An 18,386-nucleotide genomic window follows, 5' to 3' on the forward strand; every position below is an offset into this window, starting at 1 on the left:
TGTCCCTTTATAGCTACTTTTTGTGTGTGTGTGTGTGCTTTTGTAACGTCCCCAAAATGACACACAATATTAATAAGCCTGGCTCGAGTTACCAAGTCCCGATTGCCACTTGTGTGACCTGCCGTCCCCAGGCCATGCCAGAGCTAACGCTGAATTGATTCATGCCAGTGAATCGTCTCCAAACTGGAGCGTGTGCTCTTCTGTTGGAGTGGCAGTGCCCTACCCTGATAGCTGGGAGCAAGGGGGAGCCTGCGTCTGCCCCTCTGCCAGCCAACATCCCTTCTGCGGGTGCTGCATGCCTGAGCTCAGACTGTGCCTATAAGGGGTCCCTCCCTCCCCCCAGTAAAGAAGGGGAGTATCATATTTCATCACCCACCCACCCCCCCGCCCGGCCTCCCCAGCTCCTGTTTGGGTGGGGGGAAGGAAAGCGGGTGAAACCCTGAGGGGACTGGGATGTGCCAGCGAGGGGCCAGGGCCGGCACAGAGGCAAGACGTGTCCTTGGAGAGAGGCGCCCCTCCGAGCTCCGCGAGCCAGGCTGCTCCTCCCGTCTTCCCCGCCCGCCCCTGGGAACACGCCGGGACACTGACTCACCCGGGACCTCGCCATCCCGCCCGGCGCTGCTGCCACCTGTATCCCTCCCAAGGCAAGCGCCCGCGCTCTGCTGCCATTGGACACAGCTGCCTACCGAAGCCTGCTAGGCACAAAAGGCGTTGCTAAGTGGATGCTTATTTTGTTTCCCTCCTTTTCTTTTTCCCTCCCACCCCCCCCCCACCCCCCTTGCTGATGAGAGCCTTGGTTCACTTGCAACGTGTCAATTGCACTGGTTCGCTCTCTGCTCTTCCTCTCCCCTTTCCTTTTTTTTTTTTTTTTTTTTTCTTCCGGGGATGGTGACTTGGTAGCTGAGTAGCTTTTTAGTGACATCCAGAAAACCCTTCCCAGGCAAGCAATGGCTTAGAGGAGAGGGAAGGAGGCAGGAGGAGAAGAAGAAGGAGAAGGAGAAGATGAGTTTCCACAAGGAGGATGGTGTGGGGAGCCTGTGTCACAAGGCGCTGCAGATCATCTCAGAGCTGTGCCTGGGGGGCCAGGTGGAGCGGGAGAAATGTTCAGGCATCTTCTTCCCCTTGGAGACCACCAAGCAAGGTATAGGCAGCACAGGTACAGTGGACTCTCTGCAGAGCTCGCCTCTCCTGCTCGTCTCTAGTCTTCTGCTGCTTCCCCCCCACACACACACACTTCTTTCCACCACCCTCTTTTTTTCCCCTGTCCCCCTCACTCTGCTCCTTGCCTCTACTTCGCTTCCTTAGTGCAAAGAGGGGGGGAACACGCGTGTGGGACGGTTATCTACTAATAGCAGCGGCAGCAGGTTGTGTGGGCGTTCGGAAAGTTGAACTTTTTCTTTGCTTTGCCTATGGAGTTGGGGGGGGGCGAGAGAGAATCCACGTTAAAATAACAATAACCTTAAGCAGTTTTTCTTCGAGTGCTTAGGACCGCACTCAGCGCAAGCACAGCAAACGCTGGTGCCCAACAGCCTCCTTTGCTACGTATGGTGATGATTATAAAGCAGAGCCCCGGGAAGGTTCCGATGCTGTCTGGAGGGGCTGCTGCTGTAGCGATGCTGCTGGGCGTGAGGACAATAAGTACAAAGGAAAGGGAAATGCTGAGGAGGGGGTCAAGACCTTGGATCGGGGAACAGGGAGTGGAGGAAAGAGAGAGAGAATCACCCCAAAGTGAAAGCCCAACAGTTGGTTGGATTTGTGCAACAGGAAATATCCCGCCTTGTATCCCTTCTCCTTCCCCCTCTTTCTCGTGCTAGTCCCCCCCTTCCATTCCCCCCCCCCCACACACACACATTTGAACTTCCATTGTTCTGCAACGAATTTTTCCTTTCTTAAGACTGGAAAACTATTTTCTCCTGTTGCACCGATGTAGGGAGGGGGAAGAGGCTGCTGGTTTAGTGTTATAAACATTGGTTAGTAATGTATGTTCCGGGGAAAGGAAGTGTTATTGTACGTGTGTGATTTACCCCACGTCTCCCCTTCTCTGTTCTCCCCAGTGGCCCTTATTTTTCCTTGCGATATTTCGAGCACAGGGTTTCAGTCAGGCAGCCACCAAGTCAACAGGTTGTATGAATCGGAAGCGCTTCAAATGAAGACTTGTTCTATATAACATTGCTCAAGATTTGGGGGGGGGGGGGATGGACAGGAACCGTATTCCCAGAGCAGAGACACGGTGTTTAGGTGCTTTTTAATGTGTATACCCGATTTTTGTTGTTGAAGTTTTAACTATGAAAAAGGTATATCGTGTTACAGTTATGGGAGAAAAATATCCTGGGGGACCTCAAACCAATCCATCGATATACCTTTGTGTGCACTTTCGGCTCTTTCTTGATGACCCGCTGTTACAGCGATCTCTTAATGATGATGCAAAGTACTGCTGCCATAAAGTCTGGCAACACCAAGGCGTTTTATGAATGAACGGAACAGTTATTTTAATAAGATAGTCTCCATTTGTCCCATAGGATGAATCCCCGTTTAAGGGGGAGATGGTTGTTAAGGATGTGTATTTTACATTGGCTAGGTTTGATGAACATGTACAAATGGAAACCTGTAGATTCAGTGTAGTGCTTTGGGATCAGATCTGCTCTAGGACCCATCAGGGAAGACTTGAAGAAAATAAAAGACTGATTTAAATCCCCGGAAGCAAGATAATCTATCAAAGGTGAAATTGTCTCGTTTTGCCTAGTTAACGCAGCTCAAGTGGTACCATATTTGGTCACTTACTGTTTGTACCTAGGCACATCAAGGTTAGGGAATGCGTTTCGGATTCATTTCTGAATTGTCTCGGGCTTTCTGGCTCAGTTCTCCTCTTTCACCTTACTTTGTCATAGTACATGATTCCGTTGCCTTTTCTATGGTAATGTTTTTAAAGGGAACCTTTAAAAATTAACTCATTTTTGGTGCTTTATTCTTGTGCGCTCGCAGGCGAGACCTGAACAACAGAGAAAAATAATAAACATGTAGTTTAACAATCCATATGAAAATCAATAACAGTAGTATAAATGTTCCACCTGTGTGTGTTTGTTTTTCTTTTAATGCCCTAAGTCGTTAGTGCAGTGGGTGGAGTTTTATAGCACTCAACAATCCCACCTCAGAACAGAGCAACTCCTCACTTAAAAAGAGAGAGGAATGAGGATCTAATTTATTTCCAACTCCTGTTGACAAAAACAAAACCACCATAACAACCACCACCCTTCCAGTTCTTTCTCATAGGCTAAGGCACTGTGTGCCAAGTTTTATTCTAAGGTGCATTTACACAGCTTGAATATAGGGATCCATAATGAAACCTCCCTGACCAAGTTAACGCTAGCTGGCGCCTCTGGATCATTTTATGTGGTTATTTACCTGAGCCAAGAACAAACGAAGTGATTCTGCTGCTACTGGAGTGGTGGCAAAAGTCCCAAAGTTTTCAGTAGGAACAGAATCCATCAGGAAGTTTATCTGCATCGATAGGGGGGTGGTTTGTGTATATTTCAATATGTCTGTGTGCGGGAGGAATACATACAATATATTACACGCTATAAATGGGTGGACAGATTAATAGATTGTGTATGCAGAAGCGTTGCTGGTGGATGTGATTGATTATTTTTCATTTGGTTGAACTACACAGTATTCCTACTAGCGTTTTTAATTAAATATAGTATATTTTAGCATATTTGCTATAATCAAGCATATGTTAATTACCTTGATCCAGATTGAATCATATCAAATGGAGATGTAGTTGGTGTTGAGCTTCAAAATCTTCCAGTAGAGTTGCTTTACTTATAGTAAAAGAGCACCTTGTGCATTGTATATTCATTTTTGAGGGTCATTGTTATAATAAAATTAATAAACGTAAATGTAATATAAAGGAATAAGATATGAAAGATACAAAGGTGCTCTCCAAGGTACTGATAAGGCAAATGATTACGTTTAGAAATTTAAATTCAGCACCTGTTTTGATATTAGATTGCATACCTTAATTTTTAGCATTTCTTCAAAACCAACAATCTTATCAGTATTTTAAATTCATAACACTTAAGCAACTTGCAACTGCCAAAAGACCTGGGATTTTAAATTTTGTATTCTGCGGCAATAACAATTTGTCATGAAGTAAAAGTGGCTGAGGTGAGAATATAAAAGTGCTTGTTCAGAAGATTCCTAGAAACACATCTTACATAAAAATAATGCTAGAGGATGTATTTTCTAAATTATAAGGATATTAGATTATATGTCTTCCATTTGATGAATGCTTGCTAAAATTTTAACTTCTCTTCAGCAAATACATTGTCTTGAGTGTATCTACATCATTTTAATAAGCTATAGAATCTGAGGGCATCTTCACATGAAAAACCATAATGCGTGTTTTAAAATAAAGGCATTCTTTTCTGTAGTATGACATTTTCTTCATTTCTCATAAATATGTGGATGTGTGTTTTAAAATTCATTAAAATTTTTAAACTGTTCCTTACATTAAATGAGACCACTAATGCACTGATAAAAGACGTGATCCAGCATTTCTTCTTCAGACAAAACTTCCATTGAACTCACTGGGTGCTGGACTGCAAACCCCTAACTCTCAGTGGTGAACAGTTGCTCCATGAGTAGTGCTATTAAAGTCATTGGGATTACTTGTGTGAGAGGCTGCTCATTACTGTAAGGGGTTCACAATCTCCCCAGAATCACAGAAGAGTTTCATTTGAAGAAAGGCAGCAGGATCAGGCCAAAAGTTAGATAGTCATACCTAAGTTCTGCCACTCTTGTCATATAGTACCATATTTGGAGAGTAGTACTAGTAAATAGTCCCACTGATATCAATGGGACTACTTGCCAAATAAGGTACTACTCAACATGAGTAAGGGTGGCAGAATCTAGTCCAAAATTATTAGAGTGTCACATAGGATGCTTAAGAGATCATATTAGTTGGCTCATATTGGTAAAATCACATCAATGAACCACCCCAAATATGGAGTAGTAGGCAGTCTACTCCAAAGAGAGATGAATGAAAAAGTGATTTCCTCCTCCTACACGTATCAGTGTTCATTAAGATTACTATCAATTATACTATAAGTTAATTTGTGTTTGAAAGTAACCATGTCTCTACAGACAGAGTAGTTATATTCATTAGCAGTGCAAGACATCATTTGGTGATACAGGACATTGCTTGCACAATCTGAGCTTTTACCTTTCTTTTGTTTAATACAGCGAGTGCCTTTTATGAATGACCATACAAACTAAAACCTATATTAAATGTCCATGTTATGTATGCTATTATACTTGAAAATCAATGGTCTGTGGTGGTCTCTCTTCAATTATTGCATTTGACCATGCAATTTTATTGAGATAATATTTTCTCTCTAAACTAGAACATGAATGTGAATTTCAATTAATGACTGATTCTTGAAGGAGCATTTGCATTTATTTGCAAACACTTCTTCCTCTTCAAACCATTGCCATCAGATGATGCTCATCAACTGCATTTACACTCAGATTAAATTTAAAACAATCTCACTAATTAAACCCCTGTTAGCAAACATAATTTAATATTTACTGACACCAGAAAAGTAATGCAAACACACATTTGTTGTTAAAATATTAACACTGTTAACATATTTAAATATCTAAATACTTGAATACAGAATATTTAAACAGCAGTATGTACATCCGTGCACATGAGTATTATGTGCTGAAGGATTGAGCCCAGGACCCTCCACCCTTGCCGGATTCCAGGGCTCGGGGGTCCAGCCCAAGCCTGAATGTCTACACAGCAATTTTTTAGCCCCAGAGCCCGAGCCTCATGAGCCTGAGTCAGCTGACCCAGGCCAGCCATGGTTTTTTTTTATCCCTATGTAGACATACCCTAGAGGACTCACAAACTATTTAATAGGCCATTACCCAATTACTATAGACTACACTGTATAAAGACACACTGTTAAGTAGAGTCTGAAACAGTGAAAAAGGAAAGTCTTGTGGTGCTTGTGTTGAAGGGCAGTCTGAAAATACCAATGATCAAATGGATATGGAACTTGTCTGCTGCTCAGAATGAAATATATTTGATGACTGGATTGTTATTCTCTCAAGAGATAATGAATCACACATTCATACATGTCCCAGTGTGCCACCAAAAATATGTGCAACCATCAGGTCCATTAGCAGTGAACAATAACATAAAAGTACTTATGCAAATTCAGATGCCAACAGAGTGGGTTAACAGTATGGCCACTGGAATAAAAAACAAGCAAGTTTGAACAGAGTCAAAAGATTTGAATAAGGCCATCAAATGTGAGTGTTCGTGTATGAGAACAGCTGAGGAGATCTTGTCTAGATTTCTAAATGTAAGAGTGTTTTCACTTTTGGATGTGAGCTGAAATCAACTGAAGTCAATATGGACCATAAATTGTTATATGCTCTATTACAGAAATTATTGTGCAAAGCATTGCCTAGAATCCAGAAAATGATCATGAAATTTCTAGAGTACTTGTTTAATGTGAAATACTGGCTGATAATGAACTTTTCATAGTGGGTGTATTTTCAAGGGTGCCTATAAACAGTGAAAGCCAAGAGCTACAGGAAGAAGAATTTGAAGTAAATACTACTCAGGCACTTTGCATTTCCAAAAATAAATGTGACAAACTCAAATGAGAAATACAAAATGGCCCAATGATACAACAGCTTAAAGGAGTCATTTTAATTGGAAAACCAACAGAAAATGACAGGTACTTGCAATAATAAACTCTTATTAGCTTGTGGAGATGAAATCATGGCAAATGATTGGATGCTGTACAAAAAATACCCTACGTGAAATCCTGGACCTATCCTGAAGTCAATAGGAAATTTGTGATTGACTTCAATCTGGGCATGTTTTCACCCATAGTTTTAATACAGCACAACATGAGGACAGGAATGCTAAATGCAATCCACAGCACTTATAAGATATTGTGAAGCATAAGAACAAAACTTGAGATGTCCTATTCTAGATACCATTGAAGATAAATGGCTGAATGCAACTGGGGGGAGAGGACTGTCAGGGAGCTGGTTACAGATCCCTGATTTCCTGACCCATCTTCAAACCCAGAGCAGGTTAGAGCAGCCATCTCAGAATACAGACACCCATGACATTTTCCATAACAGAATTAATGTACATCCATCTGCATCCAAAAAATTAAATTAGACTCTTAATTTGTCCATAGCTTTAAGTCTTAGTTAGGGACAAATAGCACACTACTGACATATAGGGAATGCAATCCATTCCTGTTGACAGATTTAGCCTTAAGTACTAAACTTTCTTGATGGGCATGCAAAGAGACTCCTGTCTGAAGAAATGTCTCTTGATATTTTCTCTTATTAAATCAAACTTTCTGTGAAAAAGACATTATAGGCGACATTTCCAGTCTGATACACAGGATTTGGAAAGCTCAGGTTTAATACTATTCCACAGATGGGCTTGAATGAATTCTGGCTTAATATGACAGCAGGGTAATTTTTAATAATTGCTTAGTTGAGTGACCATCAGAACTGAGGAAATGAGCTAATAGTATCTGTACTTTTTGTTATCTGCTATGATATTTAGATTTATAGCAATAATTTCAGTATTTGGGGAATGAATTTGCTGCTCAACTTCCTAGGAAATGCAAAACTGCATTGTTATTAATTAAAATATGTTATGGTACAATTACAGCATGTGAAGCTGTTGAATATATGTCAAATACTCCTAAAATTACCTCTCATATAAATTTTTTCTTATTATTGAGGGTTTAGAAGTCTGATTTGATTCTTTTGGGTTAACGTGATTGGATATATTTCCTGTAAAGTTATTAGAATTAGATAAAATCTGAAACTGATGAGAAAACCATTTAAAATATTTACAATTTAAAGCTGTTAAAACTAAAGAGGATAGTACACCACTACCTCGATATAACGCGACCCCATATAACACGAATTCGGATATAACGCGATAAAGCAGTGCTCCGGGGGGAGGCAGGGCTGCGTACTCCAGTGGATCAAAGCAATTTCGATATAACGCAGTTTCACCTATAACGCGGTAAGATTTTTTTTGGCTCCCGAGGACGGCATTCTATCGAGGTAGAAGTGTACTAAGTTGTGAGTGGGAGCCTTGATTTTAAGAAAGGTGTTTTCCTTCACAGAAAAGTTGAAGTATTAGAAAAGCCACTGCCTCTGGCTAAGACCAATAACTCACATGTGTTGGATTTTATCAAGAGCCTCAAAGGAAAGGAGTTGTGCAATTCTATGACTGCTTTTTATTTGAGACTCAGTCCCCACCTATTCAAATAACTAAACTTCCTCATGTTCCTAATAAGGGAACTCAAAAAAGTAGTTACTGGGGAATCTTCATTGAATGTTGGTGTTTCTAGAGAGATTCTGCTGGGCTTAGGCTTGACAGTATTCAACATTTTTATCAATGATTTGGAAATAAATATAATGGGCTGATAAAATTTGGGAATGGCACAGACTAGTGGAGTGGTACACCTCTACCCCGATATAATGCGACCTGATATAACACAAATTAGGATATAACGCAGTAAAGCAGTGCTCCGGGGTGGGGTGGGGGCTGTGCACTCCAGCGGATCAAAGCAAGTTTGATATAACACGGTTTCACCTATATCGCGGTAAGATTTTTTGGCTCCCAAGGACAGAGTTATATCAGGGTAGAGGTGTAAATAGTGATGAGGACAGGACAGCCATACAGAGCCACCTGGATCTCCTTGTAATCTGGATATTTTCAAACAAAATGTGTTTTAGTACAGCCAAATGCAAGATCATACATCAAGGAGGAAAGGATACAGGCCATACCTACAGTAGCCTAGAATTATAATAATGTAGTACTGGAAGGGACCTCAATAGGTCATCTAGTCCACTTGCACTGAGGCAGGACTAACTATTAGCTAGATCAGTGGTTCTCAAACTTTTTGTATTGGCAACCTCTTTCCCACCACAAGCCTTTGAGTGTGACCCTTCCTCCCCCTTATAAACTAAAACACATTTTTATATTAACCCTATTTTAAATTCTACATTTATAACTCTACTGTTTAAAATTAATTTACATTTTCTCGTTGCTTTTAAATTAAGACCAAAACACATTTTATCAAATTAATGTTATAAACAGATTTTTTTTAAATAATTATTGTTTAAGACAGGAGGGATGTTGCAAAGAAACTTTGTCAATATCACTTTTTGCAGCAAACTTGTTAGCTAGCTGGGAGGCTGTGAAAAGTGATATTAACAAACATGCAAATATCACTTTTTACAGCAGACTTAGCATCCCATGCCACCCCTACTTGTCTGTAACATTTGACCTTTGCAGTGGGAGGGGATGTTATGGAGGGAAGGCTAATGCAAATTTTGGGGTGGGTTCAAAACAGTCTGGGATGGGGAATCATCTCCCACCCCTCTCTACATAAAACTCAATCTGTTTAGTTTTTCAAAAAGATTGCGAAACGACTTGATTACAGTGTATAGCCACTTTCAGGATAGAAAATGATGGATACTAAAGGTCTCTTTACTCTAGTGGAGAAAGGCATAACAAGAACCTATGGCTGGAAGCTGAAGCCAGACAAATTCAAATTAGTTACTGAAACTGAATGGCCTTTGAAATACCAGAGATCAGACTAGACAGAGGATCTAATGCTCCCTTCTGGCCTTAGAATGAATGATTCTCATTAAAATTTCAGAGTGGTAGCCATGTTAGTCTATATCAGCAAAAACAACAAGGTGTCTTTGTGGCACCTTAGAGACAAACAAATTTATTTGGGCATAAGCTTTTGTGGGCTAAAACCCACTTCATCAGATGTGTGGAGTGAAAAATACAGTAGGCAGGTATATATATTACAGCACATGAAAAGATGGGAGTTATCTTACCAAGTAGGGGATCAGTGCTAATTAGGCCAATTCAAACAGGGTGGATGTAGCCTATTCCCAACAGTTGACAAGAAGGGGTGAATATCAACAGAGGGAAAATTACTTTTTGTAGTGCTAACGAGGGTGGACGTGGCCCATTCCCAAGAGTTGACAAGAAGGTGTGAGTATCAACAGAGGGAAAATTACTTTTTGTTGTGACCCAGCCACTCCCAGTCTTTATTCGGGCCTAATTTGATGGTGTCCAGTTTGCAAATTAATTCCAGTTCTACAGTTTTTCATTGAAGTCTGTTTTTGAAGTTTTTTTGTTGAAGAATGGCCACTTCTAAGTCTGTTATCGAGTGTCTAGGGAGATTGAAGTGCTCTCCTACTGGTTTTTCAATGTTACAATTCTTGATGTCTGATTTGTATCCATTTATTCTTTTGCGTTCTACCAATGTGATATATGCCATCATGTGCCAGAAATGCCCCTCTCCCATGTACATTGGCCAAACCATAGAGTCTTTACACAAAAGAATGTTCTGCTTTTTTATTTTTAAGTACCTTTTTTATCTTGATTTGGCTCAGTTTAAACCCCAAGGTTTTCCAATTTTCTCAAGGCTCTAAACCTTTCTTTTTTTCTTTTATTACTGTTATCCCTTTTCATGGTATATGGACATTGAGCTCAATATTTATTATTGAAAGATATGTATCTGGTAATCATAACTGTAATGTTTAAAAAAACAAACTTCTCAAATTTCAATTGTACTTCTAATCCCCCCAAGGGAAGAGTGAGCTACATACCATTTCATAGAACCACTGTGTAGTTCAAGGATTTTTTTCTTTATGTGATTTTTTTTTTTTTTAGCAAACTTGTATTTAAAGTGCTCAATGTGCTTCTCAGCTGGTTCATTTTAGCTGCATGGAGCCTGAAGCTTTGGATGCAAAGTATTAGCTGTAGATCTGTCAACCCTTGTTATAACAAGCAGTAGCATCAATTGCTTACGGGACAAGAATTCTCCACAAGCTTTAATTGGGGCCGACTGAATAATTTTAAAACATGTGAAAGGCCCTTTTCAAGGGTTTGAGTATTTAAGTCTATATTTTATAATATAACATGGTACTGAAAAAAATCAAACTGAAGTGTGTCTCATATAATAACTCTCCTAATCAGGACTCCTACTGGCACTACGAAAGGTCAGTCTTCCCCTGAAATCTGAATTTGTTCACAAAGTTGAGAGAGATGAAATCTGTTTTCTTTACTTTGGTAATGTCATTGGACATGTTCACCCATGGTGGCAGGCCAAATCAAAGGCAGGATAGCAGGGGTAGCTAAAGTGCAGCACACGGTCTACAATGTGCTCTGTGGTGAGCCTCATTTTCAGTACAGAGGGATTGCCCATGGAGACACCAGGTACCAGCACAATAAATGCCATCTTGATCTGTGCTGGTCGTACCTCCATATTTGTTAAAAAAGAGAGCAACTGTATTCTGTTCTATTTTATGCAAAGTATGTGTTGCCTTTGGGCTTCTGACATGTTTCCAATGCATCCAATGCAGATTTCCTAATGTGACTAAAGTTTGGAAGATGCTGAACAACTGTATATCTCTGCCAGGGTGCATATGATGATCTATATTAATGTTTACTCATAGAAGATGACTTCTGTGATTTTAATTTTTTGAGTCAGCTACATTCTTGGTTTTACTCCACTGAAGTTCTTGCCAAAGCCCTAACCCAAAGCCCTAACCCAAAGCCCACTAAAATCAATGGAAAGACAGGCTACGGTTCCTCTCAATGATTAGCACTTTATTCCTCATGTACACCCATTCATTTTAGTGTGAGTAAGACTGGCCGAAACTGGCCATTGGCTTGGAAACAAAGCAATAATTAATAGAATTTTAGTTAAATTGTTATTAATGGATAAAACTTTTAAAATGTATATTTTTTTAGATATCTGCAAGAGTGAAAATGTTAATCTGTCATATCCTGAAAGCTCTACACAAGAGAAATATCTAAAATCTTCTGCTTCCTTACTTGTGTCATGTTTCTTTTTCTCTGTATTTGACTGTCTTGATGATCTTTGTTTTTGATTGTTTGCAGACATCTCAGTCAGTCTGCTAGCAGTAGTCGTCAGCTTCTGTGGGCTTGCCTTGCTGGTAGTCTCGCTATTTGTCTTTTGGAAGTTGTGTTGGCCATGTTGGAGAAGCAAACCTCTTATTTCTAATACCAGTAATATCCCTCAAAGCACCTGTAGTGCTCCCGCTGAGGTCTTTGAAACCAACGAGAAAAAGGAAATTAAAGAAAATGGGAAACCTTCAGTGAAGGTACTTGAGGCTGCAATGAAAATTAGCCACACTTCACCTGATATTCCAGCAGAAGTCCAGAATGCATTGAAAGAACATCTAATTAAACATGCACGCATGCAGAGACAGATCACTGAGCCTGCATCCTCATCAAGGTAAGGAAAACACAATTCTATGGCAATTTATAGAGTATAGTTATGAGCCAGAGCATTTTGTTGTGAATTAAGGCCTCAAAATCGGAGCGTTCTCAGTCCAGTGCTTACAAGTTTTCGGTAAAACAGTCATATTAAGCCAAAGCATCAACATTTCTGCAAAGTTTTCAGTAAACAGCCATAATGAACGCGCTCTCAAAAATGAATATTTAAATTAAATTATTTCATTGTTTATAAATGCAAAGATAAAGTCTGTCTGTCGCTATTGTACTTAAATATGTATTTGTACATGTAACACATTTCCATACAAACTTTTATTAAGGAAGGATCTTTTAGGGCAATTTGCCAGAGCCAGGCAAGCTTATAGGACATCTCCAGCTTTCAGGTACAATCGGTATGCATATTTTTACAGCTCCATCAACTGAAAATTTGACTCATAAAATAAATTACAAACACGTGGTTGATGCACATTTCTTTAAGATGTGGATTGACATTTTAAAAGGATTAAAAATTCCACACTCAGCAAAATATATCTCTTTGTGGAATATTCCTAATACATTACACTTATAATACAGAGGGGTTTGTTAATAAATCTGAAGCAGCTCCGAAAGCCCTGGTACAATTTAGAGAATACCAACTGTTTGTCCATTTTAGGTACTGGATTATGTCAATATGTGGTGAACTAAAGATATACTGTGACATGTAGCAGTACCTGTAGTATCAACGGAATTTTTGTGACTTAAGTATTTAATGCACATCAGACATGTAAACAGTGAAATACAACATCACTCACTACATCTGAAATAATTTAGCAATGCTTTTTAGACACAGGGAAAATGAAGCTGGGGAAGAGAGATGCTGTGAATCATGACATAAATGAAACCAATAAATGCTAAATATAAAGTATTTCATTTTTGCTCAATAAATGATTTGTACTATGTACACTTGAAACTGAAGCAAAAATACATGAACGTTTCATGCAAATGTTGAAGATGACATCTTGAGACAGATTCTGGGCTCCACAGTGGCCCAGTATATATGTACATAGACAACCTTCTATTGACCTCTTGTGCATAGGGATTTGCTGGGGGAATATTGTGAATGGGATGGTGAGTGGCTGGAGTGCTTTCTTCTGCTACTGTTCCAGTCTGTGAAGCAGCCATGTAAGGTTGTCATAAATCAAAACATTCCTGGGGGAAGGTCTCATTCACACCAGGAACTGCACAATCCTCTTAAACATGCTTGAATTAGGAAGGTGCACAGATGGCTTAAAGCCATCTTTTTCTCCCATATTGTCTGGGCTCCAAGTCCAGTGCTCCACTTCCTAAGAGGCGGAGCACAGAATCTGACTTGTTACATGAAACATTTTTAAAATGCTGGAGAGACATCCATGAAATCATAACTGTCATTCTGGCCAGAAAGTGACCAAAATTGGTACTATTTAACATGACGAGAATATTACATAGAATAGTTTGATATTAAGTGGAAGGTTCTTGTCCATACCATCACTTTTCATGCCCCAAAATTTCCATCAGGTTGTGTAAACCTCCAAGAAACATCAGTCAATGAATAGAAGAAACCTCTAGCTACACAACAAACCCAAGTACTATGTGTGGTATCATATAGGAAAGGAAACAGCTCCTACGATCCTGATCCAAAGCCCATTCAAGTCCATGGAAGTATTCCTGTAGATTTCTAATGGACGTTGGATCAGACCCTAAAACCATAAAAAGTTTTGGCGCTGGGGACAATCTTAAGGAGTATAAGCAGTGATTTCTCCTCTTCTCACTGGTATCAGCTGGTAGTGTTTCCAGGGGGTCTTTCTCTCTGCTCATTCCAGATTATCAAGGGGAAACGTTCACTCAGATTGGCCTTTCAGCTCTCCTGGCTTTGGAGCTGCCATTTGACAGTAGGATCTTTGGAGACATAGCCCTTTTAGGGTTCCCCTCAAAGCTGAGTTTCTATCATACAAAATACTTTCTTGTGTATTTTTAGAATCAGATCCCCCATAAAAGTTTCACAGTAGCGTTCCACATGGTCCTTTCTGTATTTACAAATACCTTTTCCCCATACCTATAGTTGTTTCATATAGCTGTTTGCCTACTGCTCCTTGAACCTCCCACGCTCAGTAGTGTAATTATCATGATTCAAAACTTTATATATCAGGAGAGCAGACACAAAGGTCAATTCTCTGGATTGCTCAGTCCCTTTTGTGTCACTTTGAGAATCTGGCTACAGCTTCCTTGTTAGGATACCTGTAGTGGTAGGAGAGTCCCTAGCAGATATAGAAGTGGTGTAGCTGGCTTCTACACCACTCTCAGCAGAAGCACTATTCAGCAAAGGCATGTCACAACAGAAAATGACCAGAATGCATTGCACTCAGACCATCTGCCAGCTGAGCATAGCCAATCAGTAAAGTTTGCCAGGTGGCTAAAGTTAGAGTAGCTCCTAGGCTTCTCTAACCTGTACTGGAGCAGAGAATTAGGGAGTGTAACCAACCCTTAATATCCCCCATTACCTATGCTGAACTTAGATTTAGAGCAGAAGATCTGGACAGGAGTCTGTTATGCAAATGAGATACATTTTTGGTCTTCTTGCATTAGTTAATTGTTAATAAAACAAACTGCATGATATTAACTGATTATAACTATAATTGTATAATAAATTATTCAAAACCTAACAATGTGTCTGATCACAATTTATGGATAGTATTTTTAACACAGAGACATGTTCAGGAAATCAATGTTTCTCAGCTTAACTGGAACATTTTATATCATTGTCATAGTTTGTAATAATATGAAGAAGTTTGGCTTATTAAAAAAAGTCATTCTTCAGTGTCTTGGTCCCAATTAAGCAGTAAACTATAACAGGGTGAACATTTCTGCACCACTGTTGCACCTCTTGGGTACATTTTGGCTTTGTACCTTCATCCACTTGAGAACTACACTCACTAGAGGCCCAGGAACACATATGTTATGTAAATGATTACTGATCATTTACATTTTCAGAAAGGAAACAATAACTTTTTAAAAATAATTTTGAGCTATTTATTGTAACATAGCCATCCATTCTGGAGTTCTTAGTGGGGCGTAAGTTACAAAGTTACCCTTACCTACATTTGTTTTCTAACAAATTTCATCTAACTTTATCTTTTAAAAAAGTTCTTGAATTGTTTGGTCTCTTTCTTCCCCAGGATACCAGAAGTCCTTTCAAAAGCAGTTTGTGGCCCTCTGGCCATTTGCAACTTTAGTTTAACTACTGAAAAATCTAAACTGGGTTTATTAAACAGCCCTTGATTTAATTCGCTATAACAGAAGGTGAGAATTGAAACTATCAAGAAGTACAATCCATAGCATCGCTAAAAGAGAAGTTGGTCTCATGGTGGAAAATATTAAGTTCCTCTTTCCTACTCTGTGACACTCCCAAATCAATTCCTTCAGCCCAGCTTCTTTCTTTCCTCTTCTTTCCTTCCTCCAGCTCATCCGCTGAGATTAACTAAATAGGAGTTTAATTTCTTAAAAAGCAAATAATCTCTCCTGCAAAAGCTACTTTAAATTTATCAAACTAGAGAAAGGAAGGGGGTAGCTGAAATCTGCAGGAGGCAGCTACTGCCTAGTGGGGTGAATGCAAGACTATGAGGAGTCTCAGATTCCATTTTTAACTCTGCCACTAACTCACTGTGTGAGCTCGGGAAAGTCCCTAAGGCCAAATCTGCAAAGGTAGCTTCTAACTTTGGATGCTTCCATTTTCGGGTGCCCAAGTTGACGTGCGTACAAACAGATTTTCAGAGGTGTTGAGCTCAAAACTCCTACTATAGTCAACAGAGATAGGAAAAATAGAAGAGTTCCAAAGGCAGAAATGAAAATCTTTCGTGGCATGGAGAGACTTTGCTCTGAGGAGATATTGAAAAGACTGGGACAGTTCAGTTTAGAGAGGAGAGGAATAAGAGGGGAGATAATAGAAGTACACAAAATAATTCATGGTAAATTGGATGCATCTATTTACCCTTGCTTATAATACAAGACCAAGGGAATTTTCAACAAAACTGAAAGGCAAGAAATTACAAGCTGATCGAATGGGAAAAAAATGCAGGGCAAAATTGACCTATGGAACTAATTACCACAGTAGGATTCAGACTAGGAGTCTAGGATTGAAAAAAGGACTAGACATTTATTTAGATAATTGGAACATCATAGTTATATTATATGATTAAAAATAAGAGAGAGAAAACCTTATGCTTAATGGCTGGAGCAACCACTAACAGACTAACTTACTGCCTTACAATTTCATTGCAAGTCCCCATATCTTTGTATCATACAAAAGGAGAAATAAGAGTGTCCAAACTGTCTGCTCGATTCATTATTTTATAATTAGTTTATAACGTGAATGTGCTTTCTCTGTGCAAGTTAATAATCCTATATTGGGTTAAGTAAACTCTAAGGCCAAAGGCCAAATTATTACTCTTTATTATTTGTACTACAGTAATGCCTAGAGGCCCCAACTGAAAATGCAGCCCCATTATACAAAGAGGCCCTGAAAAGCTTACAATCTAACTGGACAAGATAGATAAAGTTTGGGAGAAAAGAAGTATTATCAAAACACAACACAACCCCCATTTTACAGATGAGGAACTGAGTCACCATGATCTTAAAGCAGGGGCAGGCAAACTTTTTGACCTGAGGGCTGCATCAGGTTTCCAAAATTGTATGGAGGGCCAGTTAGCAGAGGCTGTGCCTCCCCAAACAGCCAGGCGTGGCTCGGCCCTGCCCCCTATTGGACCCCTCCTGCTTCTCGCCCCCTGACGTCCCCCCTGGGACTCCTGCCCCATCCAACCCCCCTGTTCCCTGTCCCCTGACATCCCCCTGCCCCTGACTGCCCCCCGCTGCCCCATCCAACCCCCCCCTCTCCTTCCTGTCTGCCTCCTGGGAATCCCTGCCCTCTGTCCACCCTGACTCTTATCCAGACCCCTGCCCCCTGACCACCACCCCGAACTTCCCTGCCCTGTATCCAACTCCCCCTGCTCCCTGCCCCCTTACCACGCTGCCTGGAGCACCGGTGGCTGGCGGCGCAACAGCCACACCACCCAGAGCACCAGGACAGGCAGCCACAGCGCCCGGCTGGAGCCAGCCACACCACTGCACATCACAGAGCACCGGGTCAGGCCGCGGCTCTGCAGCTGCACTGTCCAGAAAGAGCTCGCAGCCCCACTGCCCAGAGCATTGCACCCGTGGTAGAGCGAGCTGAGGCTGCAGGGGAGGGGGAACATCAGGGGAGGGGCTGGGGGCTAGCCTCCCGGGGCAGGAGCTTAGGGGCCGGGCAGGAGGGTCCCGCGGACCAGATGTGGCCCGCGGGCCATAGTTTGCCCACCTTTGTCTTAAAGCAAAGTACTTAAGCACATCCTTAGGTCCATACATACTCAGCAAAGTACTTAAGGATGTGCTTATGTTCCATTCTAGGGATTAATTTAAGCACGTTTAAAGTTAAGCATGTACTTATATGTTTGGCTAAACAGCCGACTAAGTGATTTGCCCAAGGTCACACAGGAAGTCTGTGAAAGAGCTAATAATTGAACTCATATATCCTGACTTCCAGTCCAGTGCCTTAATCATAGTATCATCCATCTGATCTTATTTCTTTGGGTGTGGTTCTTACTCAGTTAACAGAAAGCACTGTCATGTTACTCATTGTTATATAATTACTATTATTATCATTACTGGAGAATCTCTAGGGAGTAAACATTTATGACACAAAGTTTTTCTTATCTGATCTGAGGAAATCATGCTTGTTTGGGGGATGTGGAGGCCAGTCTTAAGAACTTTCAAATCTACTGATGAACAATCTTATATAAGAGCTAGATATTATTATTTATGATGATGCTTTTAGGGGCAGTAGTGAATCAGAGTGCATGGACCTGCGCTCTCTTGTCACTCAAAGCCCTGGTAGAGGTGTGAGTCTGTAACTATATGGCATCCCCACAATGTGATTGGCTGAGATCCTTGCACTTCAGTATAACAGTCATTAATCCCTTTGTTATTGCAGAAA

General features: G+C 40.5%; 1 protein-coding gene across 1 annotated transcript in view; it reads left to right on the forward strand.

Moving 5' to 3' along the window:
• Positions 1–816: 816 nt before the first annotated feature.
• SYT10 (synaptotagmin 10) overlaps positions 817–18,386 on the forward strand; it is a 51,669-nt gene continuing 34,099 nt past the window's right edge. Inside the window, exons 1-2 of the mRNA XM_034779906.1 lie at positions 817–1,156; positions 11,990–12,347. Of these exons, the coding sequence (XP_034635797.1) occupies positions 1,003–1,156; positions 11,990–12,347 (512 nt within the window). The 5' untranslated portion in view covers positions 817–1,002. The remainder of the gene's footprint in view (positions 1,157–11,989; positions 12,348–18,386) is intronic.

Source organism: Trachemys scripta, chromosome 1 (genome assembly GCF_013100865.1).
Source record: "Trachemys scripta elegans isolate TJP31775 chromosome 1, CAS_Tse_1.0, whole genome shotgun sequence".
NCBI lineage: Eukaryota > Metazoa > Chordata > Testudines > Emydidae > Trachemys > Trachemys scripta.